This window comes from Macrotis lagotis, chromosome 8, assembly GCF_037893015.1.
Source record: "Macrotis lagotis isolate mMagLag1 chromosome 8, bilby.v1.9.chrom.fasta, whole genome shotgun sequence".
NCBI classification, from domain to species: Eukaryota; Metazoa; Chordata; class Mammalia; order Peramelemorphia; family Peramelidae; genus Macrotis; species Macrotis lagotis.
The window spans coordinates 25,930,366-25,948,378 of NC_133665.1; the positions used below are offsets into that span (position 1 = coordinate 25,930,366).

At 36.7% G+C, this 18,013-nt stretch overlaps 1 protein-coding gene and 1 long non-coding RNA gene across 2 annotated transcripts; one reads left to right on the top strand and one right to left on the bottom strand.

Annotated features, from left to right (window-relative positions):
- Positions 1-1,472: 1,472 nt before the first annotated feature.
- Positions 1,473-5,709, bottom strand: LOC141495144 (uncharacterized). Its single transcript, XM_074196123.1, has 4 exons — positions 5,611-5,709; positions 3,032-3,334; positions 2,060-2,260; positions 1,473-1,610 (listed from the first exon to the last, which is right to left on the bottom strand). The coding sequence occupies exons 1-4, from the start codon at positions 5,707-5,709 to the stop codon at positions 1,473-1,475; spliced, it is 741 nt and encodes a 246-aa protein (XP_074052224.1).
- A 1,429-nt stretch (positions 5,710-7,138) lies between these two features.
- LOC141495341 (uncharacterized) lies at positions 7,139-7,798 on the top strand. Its single transcript, XR_012470742.1, has 3 exons — positions 7,139-7,257; positions 7,392-7,577; positions 7,738-7,798. It is a non-coding gene; the product is annotated as an uncharacterized LOC141495341 (long non-coding RNA).
- The last annotated feature ends 10,215 nt before the right edge of the window (positions 7,799-18,013 follow it).

Below are 18,013 nucleotides of genomic sequence, written 5' to 3' on the forward strand. Positions count from 1 at the left end.
GCAGGCCAGAAATAAGCTCTACATTTTTTCTCCTCCTCTAATGAGTTCCACCTTTTCTCTAGGCTTATTATTATCCAGATTTATGCAAGTCCAACAGTTAGCCAAACCAAAAGAGTGGGCATTGACTTCTGTTGGCTAGATTCTCCTCCCACCATTACTAATACCCCATTCTCTAAATCAGAGATAGGACTCTCCCTAGATAGGATATGGGATATAATGTAGGATATAATCATGCCGCCTAATAATCTCCCTCCTTTTCTCTCAATGGAGAACATCTTCACCTTGCCTCTCTTCCTCCTTTCCATAAGGAAGAGGTGTCACACTTCTAGAATCAAGGAGAAATTACAGGTATAGCCTGTATACTGTCTACACAATGTGGATTAGACTCCATGAGGGAGAAAATTAACTTGGAACTATGGAGAGGGAAATATTCTAATATTCTTCTTTCAGCCGTAGAGACCCAGAATAAACTCCATAGTGAAGGTAATACTACAGGTTTGACTCTTGGAAGTAGATTCTAGACAACAGACCTACAATGACCACTTACACCAAATATTATTGGGGTCAAAGTTCAAGTTTTTATTCCCCTATGTTCTGGGGTAGATTCCACTGCTTCTATGCATTTGGCATTCTTCTCATATTAAGACAACCACAAAGCCAGGAAATCATCTTTTCTTGCTAAAAATCTGGATTGTGGGAATCATGATACCCAGATATTCCCTTCTCCTCTATTTTATCTTGGGATCTGAGACTTTCTTCTCAAGCAGTGCTTGTTAGCCTAAGGAACTCTTGTGCTTTTGCCTCAACAGAGACATAAATATATTCCTGGGGGAATCATATCCTGCCTCCCTCCCCAGCTTTACCTGCTCACCAGCAGGATTCAGATTCTCTCTATTAGACCAGGCTATACTATGTAAAGGAGGAAATAAAGGAACAGGTTAAACATAAGTTTGAAGATTCTCTTTAAAGTCCAACACAATGGTATTATACCAACCCTTGGAACTCTGACTCCTTATTGGTGAGAGTATCCAATCCCCTCAAATAGACCCTAGGAGAATCCAGACCACCAGATGGTGCTCTAGTGTTGCAAGTGAGCATATTCACACTCCATAAAGAAAATCATCCCCAAAGCTGTCATAACACTCTGTGCACTCCTCAAGTTGAGTAAGACATCTGACATTTATATAGTGTTTTAAGGTCTCCTAAAATGTCAGATGTCTTAATCAACTTGAGTATTGAGACTTTTTTACTCAAGGTCACCCAACAACCAAAGGATGGAACCAAAATCCAAATTCAGGTCTCCTCCTAAGTCCTGCATCATGCTGTCTCTCACCAATGGCATGAACAGTTACGCTGTAAAGTGGATGACCTGTAATGATGTGTGACTTCATTGAAAATGACTCTCTTGTAGTTATTTGCATGCCATGTCCCCTTTAGCCTGTAAGCTCAAGGAGAACTGACCAATGAGAGTCTTAGGGAGTCTGTGCAATGTGCTTGACCTGATGCAATCTCTCAGAGGTAAGCTGGGAGAACCTGATTCTAATAGAGGCCCCTACTCTCTTCTTTGGAGCTTGTCCAGGCTCAGCAAACAACCATGAAGGAAACTGCATCTGTCAGAGTATAATGTGCATCCTTCCAGTGATGGGCTCTCATTGGCCAATCCATCATTTCTCCAGTAATGCTCTCTACTCAGTAATACTCTTTACTATATACTCCCATATAGTTGTTATTATGGACTGAAATTCCACCATTAGCTAATCTATCTTATAGATCTTCTTTTAAAATTACATAAACATCAAATTATAAATTACAAAAACCAAAATTACATCTAAAAATCAAATATGTTTATAATGAGGAAGGTGGAATATGGGCTTTCTGCTAACATCTGCACAAAATCAGGAATATGGGAATTAATCAATTTGTTGTCATTCTCCCCCCTCCCAGTCTCTTAGAATGCGAATAATAATATTATTTTTATGAACATTGGTTAAAATTGAAGCCATTGATATAATTTATACAAAATTAATTTTTCCTTGCCATATATTTCTAGAACCCTTACTTTCTTTTTGTCTAAATTCCAATTTCCTTGAAATAAATAATCAGCTGCAGATTTCCCTTCTGAGATCTTTAGGGATTTCTTTTGTTCCAGAAACTTTTCTTCACTTTGTGATGAGTGGCATACAACCTCTTGATAAAGTTGATGAAGTTGCTCAACCTGCTGAGTTCGCAATTGAATCACTTGTTGAAGGACATCGGCTTTCTGCAGGTAAATTACAAAAGTGAGATACAAAAGTGTATCCCATGTTTTCCTTTAAAATTCTCACTTGCAAATCCAATTATTATAATTGAAATAAGGATTTCACTATGCTTGCAAGACTTTCCTGCAATGAAATCTGAGGTATATACAGATCAGTGGTTGAAATGAATAGGAGAAAAGGAAGGCTGAGTTGTGAAAATATAATACTTCAATTTCAACCTAATAATGAGACCATTTAATAAATGTTCAGGTCACCATAGAACACTCCCCAATGAAAGGACCTAGAATACTGAGCAAAAACAAGATTGTTTATGGAGGAACTCTGCAACACACATTCAATTCAAAATAAACAACAATATTTCTATGAAATGGAGGTGAAGAAAGAGAAGAAATACCTTTTTGCTATTACAATTTCAACAATTCTGATGAAATTGAACAATTGCTCTGACTTTTCTAAATTTTTTTGTTATATTTTTGGTTTTATATACAGTATCATCACATATTCACTAAAAATGCTTCCAAGTGACTTGTGGAGATGTCCTCAGAAGTGATATAAACAGAATTACTGGGTTTTAACAATTAGAACTATCCTGATATGAGAAATGTTAAACTGACTTTATAGATGTTTGTTCCTTTGTTTGCCTTACTGTTTTGAAAGCTCAACAACATAAATAGACATAATTTAAAATGAGGCACAAGTATTTACTAAATTAGGAATCAACATAGACTTTATGAATAGAATATTTTAAAATGACAACTTTTCTGTCAACATACATATTTCCAAGACTGTTCATTCATACTGAGTTCTTTTATCCTTTCTCTCACAGCTTCCTCTGTAGCTGGTACAGTAATAAAGGTGTTGCTTAGAAGAGTAGCAAGTTCATTAATGAAACTCTGGTGCTGTGTCTGGGTAGTTTGAGTTTCCCAGTTGAGGCTGACTGGGTTTTGTTCTTTTGTAGACATTTGCTTTCCATTGTGAAGCAAATCAGGTTGACATCTGTTCCAAACCATCAGTTTCTCTGAGAAAAAAATGCTTTCTCTTTCCAAGTTCTTGGCCAGGATAGCTTCCTCATTGTCCTAAAGATGACAATAACGTTAAATCTATGTCTTACAAATTGAGTGATTTCAGTTATTCTATTGTGCTCTAAGATCAAAGAAGAATATAAATATGATCACAGACTCTCATTTGAAAGAACAAGTACAGCAGAGTCTTCATTTTCAGAGCTGGAAATGACCTTAGATATCATCTAATGTAATCCCTAGATTTTAGAGAGGATGAATCAGAGGTCCAGAGCAAGTAAGTAGCAAAAATCAGTGGGTTGGTGAGCTAAGGGTCTTTGGTTCAGGTCCTATCTTACTTGCTTTGATTTTTTTGTTTTTTGTTATCACACTGTTCCTTATCTATAAAATAAGAATAAAAATACTCGTACTACCTTCCTCACAGCATTGCTGTAATGATAAAATGACATAATAAGTGTAAAACCATCTTGAACAGTTCAGTGTTTTCAAAGTACTATATAAATGGAAACTATTTTATTCTTTTATTGTTCTTGTCACTATTATTATTAATGAGGAGACCTAAAACCAGCAGAGTAGAGTAAAATATGTCCCAAATTAATTCTGTTTAATTTTTTTGGAAGGGTTACACAAAGATCTGTAGAAAAGCAAGCCAAAGTTCTCCAATTGCTTTTCTGTTGCTTAACATTTTTTTAATCAAATGACTTATATAAAGTTGGAATAAAATACTATCATACTAGATAGGAGTCTGTAGCCATAAAGATTTTTGTAAGTCAAAGCATTAGATTGAATCTCAGCAGATGTAATAAAATAGGGAAGAATGTAAAGTCCTGCCATGTGACCTGGAGTCATAGAGATAAGAATTGGTGGGTATGAGTGATCTGCAGCACATTGCAAACAAGGAATTGTGAAGCAGGTGATAGGCTCCAGTCTATCAAATCAGGTTTGGAACATTGTGCTCAATTCTTGAGGGTCACGTGATGTGATGAATAAACTGTAGAATATATAGAAGAAGTCAACCAGGACAATGAAGGAAGGTAAGATCATGATACATGAGGCTTTGGAGTATAAGATAATAATAATAATAATAATAAAATAAAAATAAAACTAAGTTTTACATATTCTCATTATGTGCGAGACACTGTCCTACATATTTTACAAACAATATCTCATTTTTTCCAGTGACAGAAGTTAAGTGATTTGTCCAGAGTCACACAGTAAGTATCTGAGGTGAAATTTGAACACAGGTTTTTCCTGACTCAGGCCTAGTACTCTATCGATTTCTCCATCTAACTGTCCCTAATTAAAGAGAATAGTCTAGAAAAGAGTGAGAGGGATATGACAGGGGCACTCATGGATGAAAATTTCAAAGGAGTCGATTTAGTCGTGATGTAAGGAAAAACTAGTTCTTGTTACTTAACTTTTCAATTATGTCTGACTCTTTGTAACCCTGTTTGGGTTTTGGGATTGTTTTTTGGCAAAGATACTCCAGTAATTTGTTGTTTCCTTCTCTAACTCATTTTACACATGAGGAAACAGAGACAAATAAGGTTAAATTACTTGCTCAAGGTCACACAACCCTTTAGGGTCTAAAGCTGAATATGAACTCAGGGAAATGAATCTTCCTGACTCTAGACCTAAACTCTATTCACTATGTCACTCGGCTTCTCTATTTTTGTTGTTAAATTGGTTCTCTAAGCTACTTCATAATAGTGATGATAATAATAATAATAATAATAATAGTAACACTGAAGAGAATAATAAAATATTTGAAGTATAAAAGTGATTTTTCACCTAATATTTATCTTTATAGCAAATTCTATAACAAAGAAGAAAGTGTATTTTAATTCTAATTTTCTAGATAAAAGTATAATGCAAATTAACTGATTTTACTAAGGCAGTTAATATTACTAGTTAAACACAGACTATAATTCAGATGTTCTGAATCTCAGAGCTTCTTCCACTAGCTCACTCCCTCCTTGAATTATGCAGTATACCACTAGTTTACTATTTCCAAAGGTGCCTGTGAGATGGGAGAATACCTAGGGAAGATTTTCAACAACCTTCTCCCAAAAGACCAGATTAATTCCTCTGGTGCCACAGAAGAAATTCTAAGGTTCCAAATTCCTGTGGTGCCACAGAAGAAATTCTAAGGTTCCAAATTATGGTAAGGAACATGTCAGATACTTGTTCTTCACTTGGAAAAGATAACTCATTGTCACTGGGCAATTGCTCAGTTTTCAACCAAATCAGTTCATGAGAAATATGACAGGAGTAAAAATATGGAATAAAATTATTACCTCTCCATAAATTCATCTTGAGTAGAATATTCTTACCTTCTTCACTAAAACCTCTGGGGAATCATTTTGCCCTTCCATATCAAGATTCATAAAAGAGGCTAATTTGCGTGTGGCATCCACCAACTTTTTTCCCATACCAGCTGCTTTTTGTTATGCCTTTTCTCTTTCAGTAAGATGTACTCTGTGGATGATATTAACAAGTCTTAATCTTATACATTTCTAACATGTTTAGTAGAATAATTTTTTTTCTTTAAAGTAGAACTTTCCATGAGAGAAATGTGGATTCTTTGCTATCTAAACAGTTGTGAAGTTAACCATTTGTGAGGAGAAGCTAGGAATAGCATAAGAAATGCTAAGAAAAAAAAATAAGATTTCTACCTTAGGGCATGTCTGTCTTCTCTTTAAAAATCTATTGACCAGAGTCTATTCTACAAGAACTTCTACTGGTCATTTTCTTTCCCATTTAAAGTGAGACTTCTCAAAGAATAGTAATTTGACATATAGACACAGAAACTGTTGAATACTTGGTGGAAAAAAAAGGTGAATAGTGACTCACCTTGTACATTTTTAAAAGGTTTTTGCAAGGCAATGGGGGTTAAGTGATTTGCCCAAGACCACACAGCTAGGTAATTATTAAGTGCCTGAGGCAGGATTTAAACTCAGGTACTCCTGACTCCAGTGCCAGTGCTCTAGCCACTGCACCACCTAGCTGCCCCTCTATTTTTTTTTTCATTTAGAATTTGTATGGAAGCCTTCAACATGCCACATAGAGGGACTGTCCAGTTCCAGACATTGTACTCAGGCAAAAGTTAAGCTGTTAGAAAATGTGGTTTACCTTCTAGAGATGATCTGCCACATAGGGGGTCATTCTAATGATTGTTGCCTTTAATCAGTCCTTTGCTACTCTCTTTTCACAGTATCTGGAGAAAGAGTCCTCATTTTCTCCCACGAACTGATCCTTAAATTTATATTGATCACTTGATTCTATTTTGGTTCCCAAATCAATTTTAGTTTCCTAAGTATTTTCTCTCCTAAAACAGTGTGGGGAAATTCGAATCTCAGAGGAATAATCAGACTGGTGGATGGTGGGACATTACCACCATATAATTAGAAATAGAAAGCTGAAACAATTCAAGTAACTGACTTGGACAGAATCATTTCTAGACTTCCTCCTCCTTAGCCTTACTGTGATTGTAATTCCTGGGATTTCCTCAGGTTTTTCTGTTATAAGTAACCTGGTCTGAAATCTACTCCCTTACCTCACCATACCTTCTACATATATACATACATACATACACACCAAGAAAAGGATAGTGGTACTTTTTTTTTTCCTAACAGCCTAGCCCAGGGTACAGTTTCAAATCTTTCATCTCTAATACTCATCAAGAAATGGAATAATCATTTTACATAATGCTGAATCCAAAACCATGCATAATTTGACTTAATTTAAATGCTATGATTGGTGATGATGTTTTGTTCTTGGAAAATACCATGACATCAGGGAGGTGATGCTCTGACAAGTACATGAATTGGATGTGAATGAGGGAGTGCTGTGCTAAGTCACTGGCCTCACTTTTTCCTCTAGAACCTTTGGGGGATCCAGTGGCTGGATATGGCTGTGGACAAATGAAGATGGACCTGGATGTGAGACAAGTTAATGTTAAGTGGACTTTTCCACCAATAGTAAGTATCAATTGTCCAAGGTCTGATTGGAATTCAGTTCCTCCTGACTCCAGGGCTGATGATGAAATGTCTGTAGAATCAAAGCAATTTTACAGACCTTTTAGACTTTACAAGTTCAATCTTTTATATTACAGGTGAGGAAACTGAGTCTCAGAGAGTTAAAGTGACTTGCCTAAGGTCATCAAGCAAGTCAGTAGCAGGACCAAGAGCACAGTCTCCTCCATCCTGTCAGTGAATTTTTCACCATATCACCCAATGTGGATAGCAATTAGAAAACACATCCTACCTTAGATGGCTTTCAAGTTCTGCCACTCTTTGACGTAAGTCCCAGTTGCCTTTTTCAAGGTTTTGAATACTGATATTTTTCAAAGAATTTATTCTGGAGGCTGAAGCATTGATCTCCTCTAGATCCCTGATATGATCTTTCAAGGTCAGATTCTGGGAGGACTGTCTGATATAATTTTCTTTGTACTTTTCTAGTTCAAATTTCATCTCTTTCAATGAGGATTCTTTCATGAGAAGCCTGTTTTGAAGATTCCTTACCTATTTTAGGAAAAGGAAAAATATAATGATGGTATTAACCTTCATACTAGAAATCTTTAAATAAACTTTAATGAGAACTTTAAAAAATTAATGACTAGAAAGTGGATATTGATATTTATAAACTAAATTGAAACCTCCCTGTATTAAAAAAATAATCAAATTATAAAAATAAAATCATGCCAACCAATGAGATACAAATTCATGAGTGAAGTTATTCATGTTACCATTTCTACTATCTATTTTGACCTACTATGGACTAAAAAGCTCTCAAAATTATAGCTTTAATTAACTGAACCACATAATCTCGGAATTGGGAAGTTCATATCTAGTTCAATCTATACTTGACCAAGAATTCTTTTCTCCAACTTCTTCCTCAAGTAATGATCCTGCCTCAGTTTTAAGACCTTCTTTAAGTTTATCATGCTTTGGGCTAACTCTACTTATTAAGAATTTGTTCTATATTTTTATATTAATGCTTTTTATATAAATGTAGTTTTATATTAGCATTAAGCCCAAATCTGCAATTTTTCACTTCTACCCATAGCTCCAAGTTTTATCTGTTTAGGTGCCAATCAGAACAATTTTAATCCAATGGTCACTCTTCAAAGGATTTAAGAGAATTATCATTTCCTCTATTCCCCTCCACCAAGTCACTTCCTTGTATAGCATGATCTTACCATCCTGATTGCCATCATCTAGAGGTACCTCGACCTCATCTATTCATTCCTAAAATGTGTCATCTCTGACTGAATATAATACTCCCGATTTGAACTGAACATGACTCTGTCCTTCTGGACCCTCCTAATGGATCCTACAAAAATTCTGATCTTTTAGGCTGTGATCACATATGTTAGGACATGCAAAATAAATAGTTCCAAATTTTAAGGCCATTTCCTTCTGTAATAGACAGGGGGAAAAAGGGCATATGTGCTTTTTTGCTCTAATAATAATTAAGATACCATTTATTATCCTCTTACTTTGTGGCTGTGCTAAACACTTTGTAGTTATTATCTCATTTGATGCTCACAAAACCCTGGGAAGCAGTTCAGTGTTGACAACTCTTTGAGACTGGGATTTTCTTGGGAAAGACACTGGAATAGTTTGTCATTTCTGTCTTGAGTGGATAAAGGCATATAGTGCCTTGCCCTGGGTCACACAGTTAATGAGTGTCTGAGGTCAGGCTTGAACTCAGGTCTTCCTGACTCCAAACCATTGCTCTATTCACTGAATCATCTAGCTGTCTCTTTCTCATTTGTAGGATGGTTTAATCCCAAGTTTTTGGGGCAGCTTCTGAAAAATAAATGGAAATAATAGAGCAAAGGAATCGATGTAGTGGACATTCCCTCATATCTGGGTTGTTCTACAACAGTAGCTACGATTAATATCAGATGCCACAGAGTATCTATCATCTGAAGCAAAGTACTTCCCTGCCCCACTCCAAGAAGTTCTCATTGTTTTCTTTCTCCTCTCCCTTTCAATTTTTTCCCCTTTTCTTTTTTCCTCTCCCTATCCTGTGTCTCAGGACAGCTAGTGCTATCTTTTCAACATTACTTCATCACATTCAAAGTTATGGACTCCAATTCTAGAAGTTTTAAGTGCCGTTTAACATTAATTTTCTAAGTGGTGTTATTGTTGAGTCATATTTCCATCTTGTTACAACAGTGTGTGTGAGCCTATTTGGGGTTTTCTTAGCAAATATCGAAGTTTGTCATTTCCTTTTCCAACTCATTTTACAGATAAGAAACTGAAGTAAATAGAAGAAAGAAAAGGGAAGGGAAAGGGAAAAGGAAGAGGAAAAGGAAAGGAAAGGAAGAAACCAAAAAACCCGGAAAAGACTGGAAAGTAAAAGGAAAGGGAAGGAAAGGGAAAGGAGAAAGGAAAGGGAAAGGAAAGAGAAGGAAGAATGAAGAAACACACTTGCAAAAATACTTATGAGGTTCTTAAGGGTCCAAAAAGGAAAGAGGAAGTACTGACATTGTCTGGATCAAATCCCTTCTCAGGAATTTAAGGAAGGATATTTCCCATCTCCAAAAACATTCTTCCCTTGACTATTAGTGTCCAGTTATAGATAGGGCAGAAAAATGAGGATGAAAAAGAGGGAATATATTTCAAGAGATATCTAATCCAATCTAGGAAGTGCTTCATTCAAGATAACAGACAGCCAGTTCTTTAGCTATACCCTGCTTTGAAAATTCTAGAAAAGATTCCATTTCTATGATGAGGGTAGTTAATATATATCTAGGAGATTATCACTTAGATTCTTTTTTTTGCCAGAACTCTGAGTTCATTGGTATAAGGAACTCACAGCAAGAAATCTCATCTTTCAATGAAGATCAATACCTTCTTTTCCTGTTCAGTCTTAGAGAGGGACACCCAAGGTCACACGACTGGTTGATTTCAAAGTAGGGACGACACAGGGATCTTTTTTTTTTTTTTACTTTATGGCCAAGAAATCAATCAAAAAGTATTTACTAAGAACCAGGCTCTTGGTTATGGATACAAAGATTAAAGAAATCCCTAAATATAGTGAGTTTACATCCATGTACACTATGTCATGATCTCTATTTATAGAGAAAAGAATATTGATAGTATACTTACAGATGACTTCCACAATGGAAACTTTATAAATTAAGCCAGTCATGCTATCACCTGCTATGGTCACAAGTTATGGATTTACTTTCATTCTGGGTAACGATAACTATGAGCTTTGAACCCAACAATTAAGGAAATAGTCACATTCCTAAATCTGACATGATTGGGTTCATGTTCATCATTATTAACCAGCCCTGAATTTCCTGTACCTCTCTCCTCAGACGCATCTTTCTTTTCCTTCATTCTTTACTTTTCTTTTCTTCCCCTCTTTCTCTTGCTCAATAAATGTTATTTTTCCTTTCTTTCTTAAAAAATATGATTTAGTATTTTCAGAGATAAGTACCCCAACCTCTCCCAATTAATTTCCTCTTCTATGGCTACCCCCATAACTCCCGCCCTTTTTAGATTTGTTTTCTAATCTCACCCTACAGTAAATAGCAAAGGATGTTCCTTCCTACTGCACTGTCCTCTCTTCCCATAGCCCCTAGTGCAAGATTCACCAAGTTCACTATGAACGACATTAAAATATCTTGAGAATTGGTCATCTTGAAAGTAATATGTTATTAGAACTCATCCCTGGGGAAAATTTTGAAATCTCTGCTTCCTTGTGTCTGAGCAAGCAAAGAAAGTCCTCTAAATGAAGGAAAATTGAGCTACCACTGCATTTAGTTGGCTCTTAACTATGAAACCTTAATCTAATTTTTCAGTTCAAATTTCTTTATTAGACTGAGTGTGATCTTGAGAACGAGTTACAGGAAGAGAAAGACAAATTTGCTTTTACTTTTAATTTAAAAATTGTAAAAGAACATTTTCTTTATAACAAGTAAAAGTTCAGTAACACTTTGTTACTGGAAGAAATTGCATCAATTAAAAGCATTGTAATACCTAACAAGAAAAGTGACCTAAGGACTAGGTTCTTTGAGCCACAGATTTTTTATTCTTTAGATGTATTCAGGGAAAAAAAAAGGAGGATATCTTATTCCATCTTAAGAAGTCTAGTAGAGAGGGGCAGGGACAAGATGTGACAAGAGCGGAACTTGTCTTAGGTGCTCTCTCATAAATTTTCGAAACCAAGGACTTTAACTAAATTTTTGAGAGACAGAAGCCACAGAGGTGCCCAGTGAGGCAGTTCTCCTACTTAAGGTAACCTGGAAAAGAGCAGAAAGGCTCTGCTCCTTGGGTTGGAGGGGCATCCCCCCAAAGGGGTGGCCCACCAGAACAAAAGAACTTCAGACTCCTGGAGGCCGCCCCAGTGTGCTGAAAGCCATGGCTCCCAGCAGTGGGGGAGTTTCCTGACCTATGCCCTGGGGAGTACCAGCACAAATTGGGGGAATGGGGAGGGGGGACCACTGCCAGAACAAGCACTTGAAGCCCAACCCTCAGGGCACACAGCAAGCAAAGTGGACTCCACTGACCAGATCCAATAAACAGAAGCAGGTGGAGCTAGTAAGCAGGAGCCCCCAGGCCATGAGCGCATTGAACCTAGGGAGGGGAGTGAAGAGAGAGAGAAACTACAGAGCTCTGCCCCTGGAACAGGACTCTGGGGCTCTGAACACATTCAGATCCTGATCACAGTCTAGGTCCCCCCATAGAACAGCAGGCCCCCCCCACACCTCAGCCCCATAGCAGAGGGGGGCGCATATGGTCATTCACAGACCATGAGGGAGGACAGAGCCTCACACACTGAGACCCTTGTGGGAGTGTCCCAAAAGCTAAGGAAGCACCCCCCAAACAGGCTTAGGCTGGGAAAATGAGCAAGCAGAGGAAAAAGAGGAACACCATTAAGAAATACATTATCTATGATCCTGAGAAGGATTAAAATACTTAGTCTGAAGATAAGGAAGCACAAGCTCCTGCATCTAAGGACTCCAAGCAAAACAGAAATTGGGCTCAGGCTATGACAGAGCTCAAAGAAGACTTTGAAAATCAAATGAGAGAGTTAGGAGAAAAACGGAGAAAATAAATGAGAGAGATGCAGGAAAAACATGAAAATGAAGTCAGCACCTTAGTTAAGAAAATCCAAAAAAAAAAATGCTGAAGAAAATAGCATGCTAAAAACCAGCTTAGGTCAAATGGATAAAACACTTCAAAAAGTTATTGAGGAGAATGCTTTAAAAAGCAAAATTGGCCAGATGGAAAACGACATGAGAAATCTCTCTGAGGAAAACAAATCCTTCAGACAAAGAATGGAACTCAGGAAGATTGATGAATTTACGAGAAATCAGGACTCATTACTTCAAAACCAAAAAAAAAATGAAAAAATTAGAAGAAAATGTGAAACATCTCATTGAAAAAAAACAACTGATATGGAAAACAGATTGAGGAAAGATAATTTAAAAATTATTGGAATACCTGAAAGTCATGATCAGGAAAAGAGCCTTGACATCATTTTCAAAGAATTACAACAAAAAAATTGCACCGATATCCTAGAAGTAGAGGGCAAAATAGAAATGGAGAGAATCCACCGATCCCCCCGAGAAAAAGATCCCAAAAAACCAACCCCTAGGAATATTATAGCCAAGTTCCAGAACTCCCAAGTCAAAGAGAAAATATCACAAGCAGCCAGAAGGACACAATTCAAATATTGTGGAGCTGCAGTCAGGATCACACAGGACTTAGCAGCAACTAGATTAAAAGCTCATAGTGGGGGAGGCTAAGTGGCACAATGGATAAAGCATTGGCCCTGGAGTCAGGAGTACCTGGATTCAAATCCCATCTCAAACACTTAATAATGACCTAGCCATGTGGCCTTGGGAAGCCACTTAATCCCATTTGCCTTGCAAAAACCTAAAAGAAAAAAAAAACTCATAGTGCTTGGAATATAATATACTGGAAGGCAAAAGAGCTTGGAATGCAACCAAGAATCAACTACTCAGCAAAAATGAATGTCATCTTCCAGGGAAAAACATGGACTTTCAATGGAATTTCAAGGGGAAGAGGAATTTCAAAGGGAGGAGGAATTTCAAGTGTTCCTGTTGGAATGGCCAGAGTTGAACAGAAGGTTTGGTCTTCAAATACAGGACACAGGTGAAGCACAGAAATTGGAGGAGAAGGGGAAAATATGAGGGACTTAATGATGATTAAACTGCATGTATTCCTGCATAGAAAAATGACACTGATAATACTCATATGAACCTTCTCAGTTAATAGAGCAGGCAGAAGGAGCTTTTATAGTTGAAGTACAAGAGAAAGCTGAATTTGAAGATAAAATATGCTATAAAAATGGAGTCAATAGAAAAAAGGGAAATGCAATGGGAGAAAGAAAAAGGAGAGGGGGAATAGGCCAAGATATTTCATATAATAAGATTTTTCTTTATTACAATGAGCTAATGCAATTATATGGAAGGGGGGGAAGGCAAGGTGGAATGAGGGAATCTTCGCTCTTATCAGAGGTGGCTAGGAAAGGAAACAGCATATATACTCACTGGGGTATAGGCATCTGGATTAAGAAGGAGAGGGGTAGGATGGGGGAAGGGGGGGATGTGAGTGATGGAGGAGAGGATAGACCATGGGGGGAGAGTGGTCGGTTATAACACATTTTCTTTTTTACTGGGATTGGATGGCCTGTCCGGGAACACAGGGCCAGGTGGATGCTGGGCCTAAGGGGTGGTAGGGGGGCTTGGGCCTCTTGGCCCCAGGACCAGGGATCTGTCCGCTGTGCCACTCAGCTACCCTACAGCAGAGTCAGAGTGAAAGGAGAGAGAAAATGTAGTATATGGTAGTGGAGAAATACTAAAGGAGGGAGTTGCAATCAGCAATGGCAATAGTGGAAAAATATGGAATTAACTTTTGTGATTGACTTATCATAAAGAATGTGATAGGGGTGGCTAGGTGGCATAGTGGATAAAGCACTGGCCCCTGGAGTCAGGAATACCTGGGTTCAAATGCGGTCTCAGACACTTAATAATTACCTAACTGTATGACCTTGGGCAAGCCACCTAACCCCATTTGCCTTGCAAAAAAAAAAAACATAAAATAAAAAAAGATGTGATCCACCTGCGACAGAGTTGTTGGTGTTGGAACAAAGACTGAAGCACATTTTTTATTATTATTACTATTTTGGGGGCGGTGCAGGGCAAATGTGGCTGGGTGGCCTGCCTGGGGCCACATAGCAGGGTGATTGTTGAGTGTCTGAGGCCAGATTAGGACCCGGGTGCTCCTGGCTCAAGAGCCAATGTTCTGTCTGCCACCCAGCCATGCCTACTATTATTACTATTTTATTTTATTTTATTTTATTTTATTTTGGGTCTTTTTTTTTCTTTTTTTGGTTTTTGCAGGGCAGTGGGGTTGGGGTAGCTTGCATGTCACATGGCTGGGTTATTGTTGGGTATATTGGGCCGGATATGAGTTCAGGTGCTCCTGGCTCCAGAGCTGGTGCTCTGTCCATTGAGCCACCTGGCCATACCTACAATTATTTAATTTTTTTCATTTTAATTTTTTTCTCTCCCCTTTACTTTTTTGCTCAAGTGAGTCTATATTTTGGGGGGGAGGGGGTATTTTGTTTACTCTTAAACAAGAATATTTTATTAATGTGTAATCAGAAAAACTTGAAAAAACTATGAACTGATGCTAAGTGAAGTGAGAAGAAGAAAGAGAGCATTTTACACATTGCTGTCATTACAGGAGCATTGTGTAGTGACCAGTTATGATACAGTTAGCTCTTTTCAGCAATACAGTGATCATAGTCAATTTGCTTTTTTTTTTTGTTAGGTTTTTGCAAGCTAAACAGAGTTAAGTAGCTTGCCCAAGGCCACACAGCTAGGTAATTGTTAAGTGTCTGAGACTGGATTTGAACCCAGGTACTCCTGACTCCAGGACCCGTGCTTTATCCACTATGCCACCTAGCTGCCCCTGATCACAGACAATTCTAAAAGACATGATATACATATAACAAGAATAATGTGGAAACAGGTTGAATACAATTGTACATGTATAACCTGTATCAGATTATTGGTTGAAGAGGGGAAAAGTGAGAGAAGGCAGAGAGAAGAAAAATATGGAAGTCAAAAGCTTATGAAAAGATGAATGTTGGAAACTATCTTGGCATGTAATTGGAAAAAATAAAATAACATGAAAAAAATGCCATCGATATTGAGAGAAAAAAACTATGGAGTCCAAACGCATATTAAAAATATTTTCAGGGTTTTCAATTTGTTTTTTACTTCTCATGGTTTTCCTTTTGTTCTGATTGTTCTTTCATAGCATGACTAATATGGAAATATGTGTAACATGATTGTGCATGTAATACCTATATCAGATTACTTCCCATGTTAGGGTGGGGAGGGAAAAAACTTTACAAAAATGAATGTTGAAAACTATCTTTTCATAAATTTGGAAAAATATTTTTTTAAAAAAAGAGAGAGACCTTTGAGATAAGTCCAAATTCATCATTTTGCTTATAAGAAAATTGAGGCTCAGAAACTCTTTTGCCTATTTTTGCATTCCCAGCACTTAACAGCATGCCAAATATATAGGTGTTTAATCAATGTTGACTGCTCCATTGATTTGCCCAAGAGTACACAACTCATCATCTCCTCAAGGCTTCTTTTGTTGTCAATCATGAAATGTCCTACATATTAGCTGGCACTTAAGTGGCAATTAAATTTATTTCCAAAAAGATATTCAATTAGTACATTTATGTCAAGATTGCAACGTTGGGGTAGAGGAGGTTTTGTTGTAACATTTTTCCCCTATGTAATATAAAATTTTGACCAATATAGAATTAATGTTAGAGAAAATCAATTTGAATTATGCAGTATTTTTAAGTTACTCATAGAAGCTAAATCTCTTTAGTGGACCTGCTTTAATAAAAAGATAAGTATGATGTTGCAATTAGCATATTAATTCTTATATAAATGTGCCTTAAAGAACATCAGAACACATGAAAACTGTTCTAGTAATTTGATTAATCCCATTCCCAATATTCCCCTCCACAGATACATAATTAAGTTGTTTAATAATTCCTTTCTTCATAGACAATACAAAGGTAAACATCCCAACTCATGTCCAAATTTAGACAAATCCTAAAATAAATATAACCCATACTGCTAAGTTTTACTATATAATTCTCCCTATCAGAGTTAGAAATCAAAAGGATTAATATCATGATTTCCAGAAATGCCATCAATGATTTTTAAAGAAGAATTTTCATGTAACAATCACTTCTCTCTTACATAAGGGGTCCATTGTACTTAGTGTCCTTTTTCTTTTCTTTTTTTGGTTTTTGCAAGGCAGTGGGGTTGAGTGACTTGCCCAATGTCCCACAGAGAGGTAATTATTAACTGTCTAAGGCTGGATTTGAACTCTTGTCCTCCTGACTTCAGGGTCAGTGCTCTATCCACTGGACCACCTAGCTGTCCAATTACTGTCCTTTTTCAAGTTATATTTAAATGGAATTGGATAAATTAATACAATGAAACAATATAATCAATTATTACCTATCCAAGCTGATAGAGTAATATTTTTAAAGGTAAATAGCATAAAGATACAAAGAGAATTGCTTATTACTACTGATTTTGGATTGGTGAGAAGGGAAAAGTAGGATCACATGCATGTGCCTGGTAAGATGAGATCCTAGGAAGAGTTGGGCAATAATATCTCAAGAATTTGCCATCTGGTTGACAGCTGAAAGTGGCAGCAATAGTAGCTAATATTATGTATAGCATTTAAGGTTTGCAAAGAGTTTTACTATGTTATCTCATTTGATCTTCCCCAAAACCCTGTGAAGTAAGGACTATTATTACCCGTATTTTTATAGACTAAGAAACTGAAAGAGAGAAAAGATTAAGAACCTTGCCCAAGGTCACACAGCTAGATAAGTGTCTAAGGCAGGATTTAAATTTAGATCTCCCTGGAAACAGACCAAAAATAAAAATGGCCAAATACACTTTTAAGGTATTAAAGTATTTCTATGAATACCTGTATATTGCAGACCTTGGTTGCTTCATTCATCATCATTCTTTTGAGTCTCAAAAAGATGTCTTAAAACTTTTAAAATTATAAAAGAAAAAATAAAAAGGGTAGCTAGGTGGCGCAGTGGATAGAGCACCTGCCCTGGAGTCAGGAGTACTTGAATTCAAATTTGGCCTCAGACATTTAATAATTACCTAGCTGTGTGGCCTTGGGAAAGCCCATTTAACTCCATTTCCTTGCAAAAATAAAATAAAAAAATAAAATAAAATCTTTTAAGATTAATTGTTAATTTACTATCTTTTCCTACCCTCATTGAACATTTCCTAGTAGCAACTATTAAAAAAAGAAAAAGAAAAGCAGTTCCACAAAACAAATAATCTTATCAACCAGGTCTGAAAAATTGTACCCCCATAGTCCTCCACCCCCTGCAAAGAAGGAAAGGAAGGACATTTTCTCAATTTTTATTTGAGGTTCAACTGTGTCATTGTAATTATAAAACTTTCAATTTTATTGTTCTTTATGTTGTTCTAAGTCATCATGCACATTATTTTCCTAAATATGTTTCCTTTATATTGTAACAGTTCATTTAAGTCTTCCCATGTGGATATGGAAATCTTCATATTTGTTGTTTCTTTCTAATCTATTGAGCCATTCTCCAATTGTCAGATATCTGTTTTATTTCCTGCTCTATATTACCATAAAAAAGTTC

Coding starts and splice junctions, on each gene's coding strand:
- LOC141495144 (XM_074196123.1), bottom strand. CDS start 5,709: ATGGGAAAAAAGTTGGTGGATGCCACACGCAAATTAGCCTCTTTTATG. Junction 3,335..5,610: donor CAGAGGTTTTAGTGAAGAAG/GTAAGAATATTC, acceptor TGTCATCTTTAG/GACAATGAGGAAGCTATCCT. Junction 1,611..2,059: donor GGAATTTAGACAAAAAGAAA/GTAAGGGTTCTA, acceptor ATACTCTGACAG/ATGCAGTTTCCTTCATGGTT.